A 14,858-nucleotide genomic window follows, 5' to 3' on the forward strand; every position below is an offset into this window, starting at 1 on the left:
CGTGGGGCTGTTAAGTGAGCTTGCAACCCGTGTACGCCCGAGTTCTGCTCCGGATGGAGTAATCTCGCTGTTAGAAACTGCCGAGACGCCCAATTCCGATATTCCCTTTGAGTCGCAAAGCGACTCATACCAGAAGGAAATCAACGAGTTTCGAGATGCGTCTTCGTACTCGAAGTGCTGAAGATTACGATGCACCGGCGTTAGACCCGCTCCTGTCGGATGATCGTTTACAAGCCGTGCGTCATTGGTACATCAGGTACGCGGCACGTGACGAGTCGCGTGCACACCGCGCAGCCAGTTGGTGGATCTTAGATCGCCGGTGCATGGCGAGGATGATCGTCACGGAGGGCGTGATATACATATCTCTGCTATAAACATACACGTCATCTTCAGATACTTCGTCCTAAGCATGTCCATACGCATGTATGTATGTACTATATATGCATTCTGATCGTTACATCATTCAGCCATTGAGGCAAAGTCCTTAGTCATCGTCGTTCATCAACTCCGCAAGTTCACGTTCCTCTTCCTCAGTCAGCATGGATTCCACCTTAGGCTCGCCATCCTCCTCGCTGGGGCTCTTCTTCTTCTCCGATTCCTCCTTTGCGCGTCGGAGCTCATCAGGCTTGAGGGACCATTGGCGGATCGTAGCATCGATACTGACGCTGACAACTGTCGATCCAAGCAGCAGAAGACCCGTTACCTCTTCAAAGTGTCCAGAAAACGTGTGGAAGAGCTCGCCGGTCTGGGACAGTCAGGAAATTATTCAAACTAGAAAATGGCAAGACAGGACGTACCGCCTTATTCCACACTCGAACCTCCTCATCTCTGCATGCGGTAATGACCCAGCCTCCCTGCTCGTGCACCACTACATCTCTGACAAAGTCGGGGTGTTCGAGTGCTAAGTCGGCCTTCCAGCCATTTTCCCGTACAAGGCATTTGGCAGTTTTATCGGCAGAAGCAGTCCACAGATCAGCGTCAGCGTCAAAGAACAGCTTGTAAACGCTAGTTTCGTGTTCAGTAAGAGGCTCAGTGGTGCTCAAGTCACCGGCGCCCGGGGGAATGTCAAAACGTCGAATCTCCCGATCACTGCCAGCACTGAAGAGAACAAGCTTCGAGCTATCCAGGTCAAGCGAAGCAGGATCGATGGCGAGATCTTGGATCCCCCTCGCGTGACCCTTGAGGACGTGAAGCCGCTCGCCAGTGGAGACACTGAAGACTATGATCTCCGCATCTGCTCCGCCGGATATAAGGACATCCTGACCCGCGAGTCTGGCGCAGATGACTGACTTCACAAAGTCAGTGTGGCCCTGGTATTTCTGCTTTGGCTGCCTAGAGGTGACATCCCAACTCCACACGGTTTTGTCCCAGCAGCCAGCAAATACCAGTTTCCCATCAGGGCTAAAGCAAACGCTCGTCAAAGGAGCAGTCGGCCCTTTGAATACGGCGGAAATTTCACCTGTCTGCGAATGGACAAGTCGGCTTAGTGCCGATGCTTTCGAGGCTTCCAGCAAGACGCCGCGCACCTACTTCAAGTATAACCCTCCTAACCGTTCCAGCGCTCTCTGCCACGTAGATAGATCCACTGTTCACCGGATCCGCAGCGACTGCAAGGATCTTGCTCTGAAGCTTGATCGGGTTTCCATTTGTATTTCGAGATTTAGATGCTTTGCGATTGCTCTCCTCCAGCGAGGCCCTACCAAGGAAGTTAGTAAGAAGTAAGGACAGGAAGCAAAAGGTTTTCACGAACGTAGTTTGGAAGAAATCGTCGCGATGGGAAGAGCGCGACATGGTGGGCGTGCGGGCAGCCTGCAAGTGATATGGAAGCGGCAGATGCAAGGAAGCTTGGCTCCCGGTGAGTTGCTCACTCGGTTCCTGCCGCCCGCCGTAGCGCCGCCCATTTTCACCACAAACAGCTCAGCAGGAATTTCCTCTCTTCATCTTCCTACACCTTCACGACTCACGACTCCATTCGCTACTTTTTCTTTCATTTTTTTCTTACCCGCGCGAGTACGCGCAGTCCGCAATCATGGATATGAACCATTTAATAGGGTTAGTCAGTTAGTCCCTTCGCCTCCGTGTAAATCTGGATTTGTGCGGATGGGTTGGAAGCTAACACCTGGCAGTCAACGGTTCAACCTGATTTCCAAAAGTGACATACGGTATGTTTTCCCACGGCCCTAAAGGCCTTAAAAGACACTGCTGACCATCCGCATAGCTATGTTGGCACATTACATGAGATCAACCCCGAGGCCTCCACCATTGCCCTCGAAAATGTCGTTTCCTACGGCACTGAAGGGAGGCGAGGCAACCCCGCCGAGGAGATTGCCCCCTCCACCAGCGTCTACGAATACATCGTCTTCCGCGGCAGTGATGTGAAAGACATCAGTGTAGCCGAAGAGAAGAAAGAAAACGCGCAGCCTGAGCCTCCTCAGGTGCCAAACGACCCTGCCATCCTTGGGGTAAGTCGCAGTCTCTACCCTACGCCACCCAAGCACTTGGTCCCACAGTCCTGTGCCTGCTTGTCCAAGTTGGGCTACATGATCATATGATGAAATATTACGGATGTAAACTCACAGACCTGTTCTGAATGCGCAAAATCAATGTTGAGATTTCCGTTGCCTTCCTTCTGATTATGATCTCATCGTCTCTTTCATCTCGCCATGCCTACTTGTTACAAGGTGTCCTCTTTACTGACCACCTTTGATAGAGCATGTCTCGACCAGGCCCTCCTCAGGGTCCATATTCTCAACCACCGCAACAATCTCAACTTCCTCGCCAAGCTCCTCCTGGCTATCCCCAGCAACCGCAATTCCAAGGCTTCTACCCACCCTATGGTGGACGCTTTGGACCCCCTGGTTATCCGCCGGGACCTGGATTCCCGAATATGCCGTATGGCGCTCCTCCAGGATGGTATCCTCCAGGCCAAGGTTTCCCTCAGGGACCAGGGCAGTTTGGCCCTCCCCAAATGCCCATCGGACCTCCGGGTCAACAGCAGCAGCAACGTCCCGGTGCTCCTGGAGCAGGCCCTGCAAATGTTCCTAGGCCTACCTCTGAGCTTCCGGTTGGTGACAAGACCCCAAGCAAGCCTGCTAGCAAGAGCGGGACACCTGCCCCTGCTCCTACTGCCCAAAACCCCCCACCTCCACCTGTTGAATCCAAACCCTCTGTGACCGAAGCCACGCAGGCTCCTGCCACCTCTGCTCCTTCGCAAGGTGCCACACCTGCTGCAGCCCCCTCTACCGCTGCACCTAGTACTTCTGCCACCGCAGCCCCGGTGACACCGTCTAAAGCGCCACCTACTGGTCCTAAGAACAATCGGGTGGTTCCCGCCATTCCGATCTCAAATCCTTCTGTAAAGCCAGCGGTTCCTGCTGCAGCTAATTCCCCTCTTGCCAGCGCTTCAGGAAATGCCCCGTCTCAGGGCACCGCTCAGGCTGCTATCACTGAAGCAACTCGCGCAGCTACAGCCGCCGTTGCCGCTGCCATGGCCAAATTGCCGCAGCCGACTCCTCAGAAGAAACCTCAGCAGCAGTCTGATGCTACTGTTGAGAGTGTAACCAAGAAAATGAGCGAGGTGAAGCCATTTGATAGTAACCGCGGCCACCGTGCAGGCCACCAGAATGCCAGAGGTGGCAGGGGTGGCCGTGGACAATATCAGGCCCAGGCTAAAAAGGTCGAGGTCCCGGATACCGATTACGACTTTGAATCGGCCAATGCCAAATTCAACAAACAAGATCTCGTGAAGGAGGCTATTGCGTCCGGTTCTCCAATCGGCGAGCCAGACGAGAAGGCCGTCAACGGAACAACTGAGACCAATGGCACAACTGCTCACCCCCCAATTGCAGCTGTCGCCTACAATAAAGCCTCTTCGTTCTTTGACAACATCTCTAGCGAGAGTCGTGACCGGGAGGAAGGAACCGCTGGCCGTGGCAAAGAATGGCGCGGCGAAGAGGAAAAGAAGAACATTGAGACCTTCGGTCAGGGTAGTGTTGATGGCTACCGCGGTGGCTACAGGGGCCGTGGTAGGGGACGGGGCTATGGAGGCGGCCGTGGCCGTGGCTACAATCGCGGCTACAACAACGCCCGAGGACGAGGCGGCGTACGGGGCGGCCGCGGCGCCTCTCAGGCCACTGGTGTGCCTGCCCAGACCTAAATTTTTTTCCTTTCTTTACCCAGATTGCCTTTTTGTGACGAGCCATCCCTGGCAGTCATCTTTTCCGGGCGGGTTTTGTGTTGGTAAAGGTATGGTCCTTTTCGGATGTGTTGGCGTCGGGATGGATGGAGCTCCAGATACGAATCGTGATGTCTCTCAGTGGCGGGCATTATGTAATCTCCTAATTTTTTTGGCATGGACATGATCACGGTGAAATCGGCATGCCGCGTGGGTGGATGGTGTTTTTGTCTTCACATGCGACGTCGACTCACTTAGCGGTACTGGCGTTCAGCTTTTGTGGGTTGGTTGAGACTACACAAGGCGTCACTGTTGCTTTTCGAGCGTTTTCTCTTATGATTTTTACCGGCGCAGTTGGACAAGGGGGATGGGCACGTTGGTACGAGAATTGATACTTTCAGGCATGGCATAGCATTCGCCTGTTTGTATTTTGCTTCGCATGGCCTGTCCTTCTGAATTGTTTTCATGTCCTGCATGCCTCTAGTTTTCCCTTCAGCCAATATTCCCCTACGGCCTGGAGTTTCACATTCTCTGTTTTATATCCTTGCTCGGCATTTGTCTTCGGCAGTTCCTTGTGACCTCCATTTGACATGCAGGATGGTTTACTATGGATGGGATGCACTAGTTATGATGGGACACCGGAGATGTGGTGAGGCAGCAAAGCCTCCTGTAACATAAGACTCGTTCAATCAATCAAACAAAAGCCAAAAATGGCCCTATTGGGTCTAGTCAAACTCTTGTGTGAAAGTACTAGTAGTTATAAACTGTCGGATTGTGAATGATGTAGTTAAGTAGCTGTGATCAACTGTCCTTAGCTTTGCGGAATTCCGTTGGTGACCAGTCCAACAGATCCTTGACTTTGTGGCGAGGTTCTCGGGCCTCGAACATATCACACTAGGAATACAAGGCTGCCTCATCCTATGAAGGGTTCTCGTGTTGGCTCGTACGACCATGCTTACCCCTGTTCCTGGGCAGCAACAGACGGCTTATTCGTTTCTTAACCGCATGCCGCGTTGCCTCAATCTTACGGTCCTGTACATCCCGCTCGCTCTTGCACTGTACCTCAACTCAAACTACCATCTATCCAGAACATGGAACAAAGAGACGTCTTCTTTCCGGCTATGATGGGAGCAAACCGGGCTGCGTTTCCGGATTCCTATTCCCACTGGTCTCCTCGGCTGTTGTCGGGTGCGGGGTTCGGTAGATCTTGTCTGCCAATATGCCAACTCCATGGAACATAATGCCAATTGATGGGATAGTGCTGGGGACCGTGAAACAGGGCATGGTATAGTTTAGGGTATTATTAGATGAGGAAAGACTGACATAGAGAGGACAACAGATCTCTCCGTCGTATTCCAGAATAGGTTCAGTCGGTTGCTTGATGCTTCTACAGCCCATTGAAGTGGAACAATCTCTTGCCATCTCGTGATATCAACTCACGTACGCCGTGTCTCAGGGAACCTGGGTTATGATATAAATTATATGCTGTACGAGTACAATGGGAACAAGATATCGTTTCGGGTATCCCATCAAGTATCGGATACACTCTTGCCAGGTGAAATGCGGAGATGAATCTTACCCCACAGATATTGCCTGGAGATGGAGACCTCCGCCTTCCATGGGGGGAAATCCGGGGATGATCAACAAGTCCGGGGGACCAGCTTGTTGTCCTTCTTCTGTTCGCCCCATTAAACCTGCCCTCCACCCTTGCTGGTTTTCCTTTAAAACGGCCCTTTCCTTCTTCACCACTTTCTCAGCACCTCATATATATATACCCAACATATTACTATACTATCGGCATAACAAACACCAAGAGAGATGTCCTTCATCAGTCGGAGACTGGCACAGGCCACCGGCTTCCTGAGTGGTGGCCAGCAATCCCCGGATCAGCTACCTTGGAATCCTGATTCCACCAAGTTCCCCTCCCGCAAGGATCTACCGAAGATCCCTGGGGCTCCAGAGGGAGCTGCATGGGTCTGGGGTAAAGATGACTATGTATGCTTGCTAGCTGGCTTAACAGGGTGTACTGATATTGAAATTTGCTGACTGCTCGCTCTCTTTCCATTCAGATCGGAAGATTGAATCTCTTGACTCCCAAGAGAGTGAAGGCGGCTTCTGCAGAGATCAAGTCTGGCGAGATAGTACCGTTGGAGTGAGTATATTCGTATAGCCCTAGGGGCATACCTCGTATTGCACTTCAGATATGTTGATACGAGTATCTCATACATCCAGTCTGCCCTTGAATGTTCCTGAAACTCCGGCGTTCGAGCGTGAGAAGTTCGTCCACAGGATCAAGCCGTTGCTTGAAAATATAGCCTACGATGATCTGTACGAGCTGAACACTCAGAGCGGAACCCAGTGGGATGGGTTTAGACATGTGGGTGGACATCTATGTCAGTTCTCGTCCTTAGGGCTAACATTCTCCCATGTAGTTCGCCCATGTTCCAACGCAGACTTTCTACAACGGGGTAAGCTACAAATACCTACCTCCGAATAAGGACCACTGACAGTGCAATCCATACAGACCAAAGGAAGCGACATCACCGGCCCGAACGCCAACCTCAAATGTAGCATCCACCACTGGGCCGACCACGGCATCGCCGCCCGCGGCATCCTCCTCGACTACTGGGGCTACGCCAAAGCCAACGGCATCACATACGACCCATACCTCGGCCACGCCATCTCCTACGAAGAGCTCCGCAAATGCGGCCATGCCCAGGGGATCGACATCCGCCCGGAATCCCAAGGCGGCCACATCAAGGTCGGCGACATCCTCCTGATCCGCTCGGGCTGGGTCGAGCGGTACCACCAGCTCTCCCCCGAGGAACGCACCGCGGCCGCGCTCCGACCCATGCATCTCGAAGACAGCAGCAAACCTGGCGTGGAGTGGGCGGGCGTGAAGCAGGAGGAGGCCATGATCGACTGGCTGCACGACTGCTACTTTGCGGGAGTGGCGGGCGACGCGCCAGCGTTCGAGCGCTGGCCAACGCAGGAGTCGTACCATCTGCACGAGTATATCCTGTCGCTGTGGGGGATGCCGTTGGGGGAGATGTGGAATCTGGAGAGGCTGGCGGCCAAGTGTCGTGAGCTGGGAAGGTGGACGTTCTTCTTGACGAGTGCGCCGGCGAATGTTCCTGGTATGTTTACATACCTATCTCTCTTCCACTTCGATATCTTTATTCCTGGCATATTTGGAATGAAAATTCTACTGACAAGTTTTGTTCCGTTAAATACAGCTGGCGTGAGCTGCCACGCAAACGCGACGGCGATCTTCTAGACAAGACAACACATGTAAACGCAATGAGCATATAACCAACGATCGAAACGACAGGTGTAATTTCAAATCTGAATTTTATTTTAGAGAGGATGAAATATTTATACCGGTAGATACTAGATGTCTGATCTGAAGAGTCTATAGTGCAAGTGAGCGGTCGTTGTCGTAGAATAATTAATAGTAATAATCTCTCCATACGGGAAGTACGTACATACAGTACTTCGTAGCGAGAAGTCACATGGGGAAAATCATATAGTATGCAAGCTACCTAGATAGATAATAATCTACAACCGCAAACTAAAACTTCTAGGCGTCTTGAAAAAGTCATTCAAGCTTCAAAAAAGGTGAAATCATATTATGAAAATACACAGAACCAACCAAACTAATTACACAACAAGGGTAGTAAAATTTAAAAAAAAATGAGTCAATTCAATTAATAATTCCAAGCCAAAAAAAAGGACAAGAAGTTCACCTTCCCTGACTCGTTCAAAATTATGCTTCAAAAAACCACAAGCAAAATGAAAATTAAAAAAAGGGACAAAAGAAAAAACCAACAAACAAGTCAAAGGGAGCAAATTATCCCAGAGTACCCATAAAGAGCAGGACAGACAACTAGACAACAACCTAATCATTCGCGGCCTCCCATGAAGATCGACAACCACCCGCCTCCATATCCACCCTCCTACTACGACCATTCGTAGATAGATAGACAGATACAGTTCCGTAAAAAGCGAAAGACAATTAAAAAAAGATTAGGTAATTCGTAAACGTGGACGTCGTGAACTTCGTAACGATAAAGAGTGTTGGGTTGGGTTAGGTTAAAAAGGCCCCGTATTGCCCTTTCCTTTCCGTGCCGTTGGCCGGTGTTTCTGTTAGGTTGACCAGGATGGTGAATGCTGTGGGTTCGGTTCGGGTTGTGTATGATATGGACGGGTAAAAGGGTGATATCGAAGGTGTTTCATTAAAAATGATTGATAATAAGTGGGAATAATGCAGTTAGTTGAAGAGAATGTATTGTAATGGAGGGTTAGATAGAAGAAAACGATGCCTCTGTCCATCCTGGACGAGAGAGAGGTGTAGAGGTATCATAAAGCTGGAAGACTGGAAGCAAATGTGCAGAAGGGCATGGATTTTTTTTCGGGCCCAGTCAAGAGAGATAGCAGAGGTGAGATGATCTGCGCAGCTAGAAGAAATCATCCGGCCACTCGAAGTTGTTAGCAAGCTTCCGAGTCCGATTCTTCACACCGGCACCGACACCAGAACCGCGGTTACCATTCAGAAGCTGCACAGGGCTCAACGATCCCTCCTCCCGGATCATCTCCAGGCTTCTGATCAGATTCGCATCGACTTTTGCCGTGTCCGAAATCAGATCCTTAGGCACAGGTGGAATGGGAGGGATGTTCTCGTCGTCGTCGCCGTCGTAGCCCCTTGGGATGCCTTTCACCATGACAGCAGGCGCTTGCTTGTCGAAACTCGGGTTGTGGTTTTGCAGGTAGAGATTATTCTGGTGGTGGTGGTGATGGTGGTTGTCTCCGGTACTGGCTGACGCTGCTTCTGTGCTTGCTGCGCGCAAGTCCGCCCTGGCCTTCTTAGCCTTGAGACCCAAGCCCAATGACGGACTCTTCGATCGATAGCGAGGGGAAGGGTATTGTTTCGATCCACGGTACCGTGGGGATGAGTACCTGGCTCTCGACCTCGCTGGTGTTACTGTTGGTCTCTCGTCTTCCGCCTCATCATCGGCCATCAACCGCTGCTTTCTCCCCACAGAGCCGGGACTGTCCCCTCGGATGATCTTCGGCAGCTTTGCTTTTCTGGGTGGTTGTCTCTTCGGGGTAGGCTTGTTGTTATTATTGTTGTTGTCGCTGGTCGTGGCTGTTTCGTAGTTGGCGTCAGTATCATATGAACTTGGGTCTTGGTCATGGCTGCCAGGTCGTTCGGCTTTCTGCTGACTGACATTCAAAGCAGTATCGACTGGGGACTTTCTCTTCAGTGATGGGCTGCTTTTGATGGTTGTGGTAGGAAGGTGCTCGTACTCTTTCACAGTTTCGCGCGGTTTCGGGCCTGGAATAGGTCTCTTGGTATTGATATGTCCGTCATCTTGCGCGTCTTCGTTGCTCTCCTTGGCAATACGAGGGATGTTCCTAGCCATGGCAGTAAACTCAAAAATCGGATCAGTCTGAACAGCAGAATCCAAGCAATTCCTGATGATTCTCTCTGAGGGAAGCGACGGAAGGGCCCCGGGAACGAACAGCCTGGGATGGTGGTGATAGTCAAGAGGGAGTGGCGGTACCGGAGGAACATCGGGCTCGCCAGTTAGCTCACGGAGCTCCCGCCTCGCCCTCTCGAGCTTCTCTTCCAGGTTGCTGACCTTCTTGAGGAGCTTGGCCTGCCGCGCCAGGTCCTTCCGGGACTGCTGCTTGCGCATGCCAGGGTCCTGCGTGTCCTCCGAGCCCCTGCCCTTCTCGGGCGACAATCGGCCGGGGGATTGTTCGCGACGTTTGGTGGACGGGATACTCAAGGCCGACTTTGCCTTGCGAAGGTCCTGGAAAGGCATCTTGCGCGACGGAGTTTTGGCTTCGGTGGACGTTGTCTGAGATCCTTCGTATTCAGAGAGACCCGAAGAGTCCTGTCGGGAGTGGCACCGCGAAGGGTTCTTAGACTCCGTCTTCTCCTGGATAGCCTTCGGTGTCTGGGCCGCGATGGAAGGATCAACGCGATTGGTATTACCATTGCTCTCTTGCTGCATGTAGGTCCCCTTGGATGTGCCCTTGTATCCGGATTTCTTCAGCTCCGCGTACGCCTTCTCCGCCTGCTTCTGCCTCTCCTTCATGATCTCCTTCTGCGTCTTGGGGGTGACGACGCAGTCGTGGGGACCCTTCCAGATGTCTGACTTGTTTCCCAGCATGCCGAACGGGTTGAACGCGGACGCGATCACTTTTCCAAACCGGAAAATGCCAGACTGCCGCCCTCCGGGAGCGTTCGTAGCGCCTTCGGACTGAGCAGCGTGCTGGTGCATGGCCGCATCTGCGTCGGTAAACTTGCGCGGCGGCATCTTGCTGGCGCGGTCATTCATGCTGCCCTCGATAAACCGCGAGCGACGAGCAGGGCCAAGGCCGGGGGAGCAGCTACGATGGCGGGCATTCTTCGCAGCGGAGGAGCGGGGCGAGCCTCTGCGGTTCGCGCTGGGACTGTTGGTCTTCACCCGCATACCATATTCATTGTACACCTCTCCATCGCGAAGAGGCCAATCGTTCGAGCGCCTCCGCTTAATCGAGTGGACAGAACGAGCATCATAGCCATCGTCGTAGTAACAGCCATTCTGATCCAATTCTTCCGACTCCTCAGCGTCGTCGAAGCGACCGGAAGTGTCGGAGGTGGCCTGAGAGACGCTTGTCGAGCTGAGGTGCGAATGCTTTCGCTTGTGTTGCGAGGAGAGGGAGCTGCTGCTGCTGCGGCTGTCGTTGATCAGGATGGCCTGCTGGAGCATCTGGTCGGCGTGGAGAGGATCCATGTCGAGATTGACCTGGAGGTAAGGTGTCTAAACGGAGACGCGAGGTAAAAAAAAGAAAGACCATTGTCAGTTTCCACCAGCGTCGTAACAGTCAAGCAGCTACGTACCTCGGCATCGATCTCTCTCCCCGTCATTCTTCCCGCCTCGATTGAAATCCGTCCCCGGCGGAGGGGGGCTGCCCGAACCAGAACCGCAGAATGCAATCCTTCGTCCCAATGGCAGCTGGATAGGGGAAATGGACAACAAAAAAGTGAGAGGGACCAAGAAGAGAGTGCTCGAAAGCAACGCGACGAATGAGGTGTTATGGTTGTCAAGTCGATTGGGCTTTGTTTACATTTGTACCAAAGCGGAGCTAAACCCCCGCCGATCCCCAAGCACAATAACAACAGCCTCTATTTCTGTTAGGACTACCACTGAACCACAGCACCGTGTCAAAAGAAGTCCAGCTTCACTACCAGAGTGTCTATAACAGAGACTGGCAGTGTCAAGGAAATTAATATGTAGTGATCTGCAAGGATGGTGCACAGCGCGTGCTTCCGACCAGCCACTGACATGTGGGTGCCGCAGTAAAGGGAGAGAACTCTCGAACCTCACAGGGCACCGTCACAGATCACGCCAGGGGCACTCCGGCGCAATGGATGTCCTCTCCACATGTCAAGCATCATGCAGTCCCTGGATGGGCCCGTGCTAACGTATCCATACCATCCAGCACTCTCGTTATGCCATTGGACCAGAGCTTGAAACCTGAGGCATCAATTTCTACAGGAGCATTGTTAGGACTGGGCGGGATATTAATTTAAAGATGGAATGTGGAAACACTATTATCTAAATGGATATCCATTGACTCAAAAGTTCGAAACACACACGCACACCTGATATAGCCCTAGGAGAGACATGCCGTTCCCTACCGAACAGCATATTGATGGCACTGCCAACCGAACAGAAAAAAAAAATCAGACGAGTCCCAGAACACATTTTGCAGCCCCCCGTAAGAGAAGAAAAAAATAAGTATCGAACCCAAGGAATTAAAAAAAAAAAGACAAACATCCCCTCCGCGGACAATTCTTTCATTGCCCTTTTGAGAAAGTGGTTTCCTTATTACGCTTCCGAAGATCGACATGGATACCAACCCAACCGTCCACAGAGCTTCCGACCTTCGAATGGGAATGAGATCAAATAGAAAAGAAAGAGAAAGGGAAAGAGAGTCACCGACCATCCCAATGGAGACACAATGGGTATCCATGACCTATCAAGCACACACTTGTAACATATGCCCAGGAAGCAATGACTAGCTGCTCCTCCCACAAGCATAGGAGTCTCCCAAAAAACCGTCCAGGGGAGGGGGTTCCCGAAGGATATAGAAATGGAGAAGGGTAATAAAAAGTCACAGCTCAAACAACAGTCCAATCGGGCTGGGGGTTGAACTCTTAAAAGAGACAAGGAAATGAGTTCGGGAAAGAATGTGACCATGCTATACACTAGGCCTTCGCGAGAGACAACACACAAAAAGAACCATATACAGAGAGGATCCAGTATGGACGTGAGCAAATTGGGTTCCATACATTTGCTCAAGGGGATAAAGTAGCCGGCAGGACAGACTCCATGAACGGAAAAACTCCTCGTCGGCAAAGAAAAGTTCAAAATAGACAGTGAATGCAGATTCTCCATATAATCGAGAGCCCGGCTTCTGTCATCATCTCAGACTTTGTGGGACGGAGGAAGTTTCGTGGTTGTGCTCCCGTCTGCACGCTTGTACTCCATTGAGGACTTGTCGAACGTGTCAAATTTGCTCAGATCGTCAAACAGCGTGGCTCTGGTTGTCTTCGGCACGCCATTCCGGTGTGCTGTGGGATATGTATTCGTGTCGGGACGCATGCCATTCTGGAGAGGACGCTCCTGGTGCCCAAACGAATCTTCGTGCGAGCGCTTCGACAATGTTGCCTCCGTCTCGTACAGTAGCCGCTTGCCCGTGATAGTGTCGTGGCTGGGAGTCGTTGGGACGTTGCTCATCGGCGGCTGCGGCAGAGCCTTGACACACTCGCCGGAAATATTCTTGAGGGGTGGGAGTGACGGTAAGTCGCTGACCGGGCGTGGGGCCGGAGGCTGTGACCACGCTTGATAAGCGCCGGGGTCAGAAGAACGAGATTCTGGATGCGGCTGTGGGAGGTTGATGTTTAACATCCGAGGAGGTTCCAGGCGAAGGGGCGGTAGAGGAGCTTTCGGGTAGTCATATCGTTCAGCCGGTGGCGGCCGCGTCTGCTGATACGGGTAACCCTGTGGGGTGTTCTCATATTCTGAACTGCTGGATGGGTTTCTGCCGTGAGAAGATGGGGGGTGAGGAGAGTACTGCGTCGATGGCGTCGGTTGTGTTGTGGGCTGCGGCGTCGGAGGTAGCTGAGGGGTCTGATACTGAGGCTGAGTCGAGCCGAACGTCAGGTGCGATTGGTATGCGGGAGCGTGGGTAGGAGGAGGAGGAATAGGCCCCGGGGGCTGCTGGTAAGGCTGCGGGTAGCCATACTCGGGGACGGATGGCCGCCGCTGAGGCTCGGGGCAATAGGCGTAGGGAGCATCGACCGTGCTGATACTTGTCGAACGCGGGCGTTCAATCGGGGTTGCGACATACGCATCAGGAGTCGAGTATCTGGGCGACCGCGCATACACCCTGTCTTCGTCATATTCGCCGTATTCCTGCTTCTGCTTGTCTCCTCGTCGTCTCATCCGCACATCACGTCTGATGCGGACACGGCAGCCCTGCTCCGCCACGATACGGCTCAGAGATGTACTCGTCGCCAGCCCAGGGAATTTCTTGGCGCTGTAGACGGTAAACGGTATCGACTTGACCTCGAGACGGAAGTGCAGATACGTTTTCGGTGCAGACGGTTTCGGTGGGTTCGACGGCGTCAGGTTGTCCTGAACGGGGAGCAGGGAATCTTTATCGGCATCCTTCGCGTCCTTGACCTCCTCGTACAGGTTGAAGTTCAGGCGATATCGGCCCTCGTGACGAACAGACAAGTCGGGAAAGATGAAGTATCCGGCTTGAGATGGGCGGTCCAGGTACGCAATTCCTGCGACCGGCACACCGGTCAAAACCGGGCAAGTAGGAGGCTGACCGGAAACCCTCCCGTGGGCGATGGGGCGGGCTACGTCCAGTGTAGCAAACAGGAAGAAATTCGCATTGTAAGCAAAGGTGATGTCGGTCTTTTGCATGTCATTGTTGGGGTCCGACTCGTAGATACGCAGTTCCACCACGGGTGGAGGATCAACCGGCCGTCGGTCGGCAGACGCTGTCAGGAGGCCATGGTCAGCTCGAATGTTGGTCGCTGCTCGAGAAACAGGAGACATACACTTGGCGCCGGCACCACAGGCTCTTGCACGCTCAGGCTGTTGGATAACTGTCAATCTGTACGTGAGCTTCTTTCCCTCGCGGGTGATCCTGCTGAACGAATTCTCCGTCTCGTTGGGCGGAGGCACCAGAGGGGGTCTTGTCGCCGCCATGTTGATGTGTGAATTTCGTGAATGTCAGAAACGGAGAATCTTCTACGGTCGGTATCAAGTCAGCATTGTTCGATCAGGGCAGGGCTTCGCAAAAGAGAACGCCAGCTTCAATTCAAATCTATGTGGAAAAGACATCTCACGGCGGTAGGCGAGGATGGGATGAGAAAACGGATTGGTGCAAGATCGACGACGCGACGTACTTTTTCGAGAAGTAGGCGATGAGATAAAACTGCCAACACGACCAAAAATCGATCCCAGCGATTGATGATCAGACTATCATCCTTTATATAACCCCCCTTTTCCAGAACTCGACGATCAAGGTGGATGGGTGTTGGACCGGCAGCGTGGACGATCAGTCACGATACTTCAAGCGGCTGGGCACGCGTGAGCGTACAACCGTGGGA

The 14,858-nt window shown here is 52.5% G+C and overlaps 5 protein-coding genes across 5 annotated transcripts; 2 read left to right on the forward strand and 3 right to left on the reverse strand.

Moving 5' to 3' along the window:
* Nucleotides 1-484: 484 nt before the first annotated feature.
* Nucleotides 485-1,791, reverse strand: VTN00DRAFT_9691 (uncharacterized protein; the record flags this gene model as incomplete). Its single annotated transcript, XM_069436674.1, has 4 exons — nucleotides 485-745; nucleotides 798-1,463; nucleotides 1,531-1,696; nucleotides 1,751-1,791. The coding sequence occupies 4 exons, from the start codon at nucleotides 1,789-1,791 to the stop codon at nucleotides 485-487; spliced, it is 1,134 nt and encodes a 377-aa protein (XP_069284290.1).
* A 238-nt stretch (nucleotides 1,792-2,029) lies between these two features.
* Nucleotides 2,030-4,156, forward strand: VTN00DRAFT_9692 (uncharacterized protein; the record flags this gene model as incomplete). Its single annotated transcript, XM_069436675.1, has 4 exons — nucleotides 2,030-2,052; nucleotides 2,127-2,162; nucleotides 2,219-2,462; nucleotides 2,711-4,156. The coding sequence occupies 4 exons, from the start codon at nucleotides 2,030-2,032 to the stop codon at nucleotides 4,154-4,156; spliced, it is 1,749 nt and encodes a 582-aa protein (XP_069284291.1).
* A 1,836-nt stretch (nucleotides 4,157-5,992) lies between these two features.
* Nucleotides 5,993-7,451, forward strand: VTN00DRAFT_9693 (uncharacterized protein; the record flags this gene model as incomplete). Its single annotated transcript, XM_069436676.1, has 6 exons — nucleotides 5,993-6,169; nucleotides 6,244-6,326; nucleotides 6,407-6,551; nucleotides 6,607-6,642; nucleotides 6,699-7,311; nucleotides 7,411-7,451. 6 exons carry the CDS (start codon nucleotides 5,993-5,995, stop codon nucleotides 7,449-7,451), a joined length of 1,095 nt encoding a protein of 364 aa, XP_069284292.1.
* A 1,180-nt stretch (nucleotides 7,452-8,631) lies between these two features.
* Nucleotides 8,632-11,093, reverse strand: VTN00DRAFT_9694 (uncharacterized protein; the record flags this gene model as incomplete). Its single annotated transcript, XM_069436677.1, has 2 exons — nucleotides 8,632-10,986; nucleotides 11,067-11,093. The coding sequence occupies 2 exons, from the start codon at nucleotides 11,091-11,093 to the stop codon at nucleotides 8,632-8,634; spliced, it is 2,382 nt and encodes a 793-aa protein (XP_069284293.1).
* A 1,564-nt stretch (nucleotides 11,094-12,657) lies between these two features.
* Nucleotides 12,658-14,454, reverse strand: VTN00DRAFT_9695 (uncharacterized protein; the record flags this gene model as incomplete). The annotated part of the gene is made up of 2 exons (XM_069436678.1): nucleotides 12,658-14,243; nucleotides 14,304-14,454. The coding sequence occupies 2 exons, from the start codon at nucleotides 14,452-14,454 to the stop codon at nucleotides 12,658-12,660; spliced, it is 1,737 nt and encodes a 578-aa protein (XP_069284294.1).
* Nucleotides 14,455-14,858: the final 404 nt, after the last annotated feature.

Source organism: Thermoascus crustaceus (assembly GCF_041956765.1).
Source record: "Thermoascus crustaceus strain CBS 181.67 unplaced genomic scaffold VTN00scaffold_8, whole genome shotgun sequence".
Taxonomy (NCBI): Eukaryota; Fungi; Ascomycota; class Eurotiomycetes; order Eurotiales; family Thermoascaceae; genus Thermoascus; species Thermoascus crustaceus.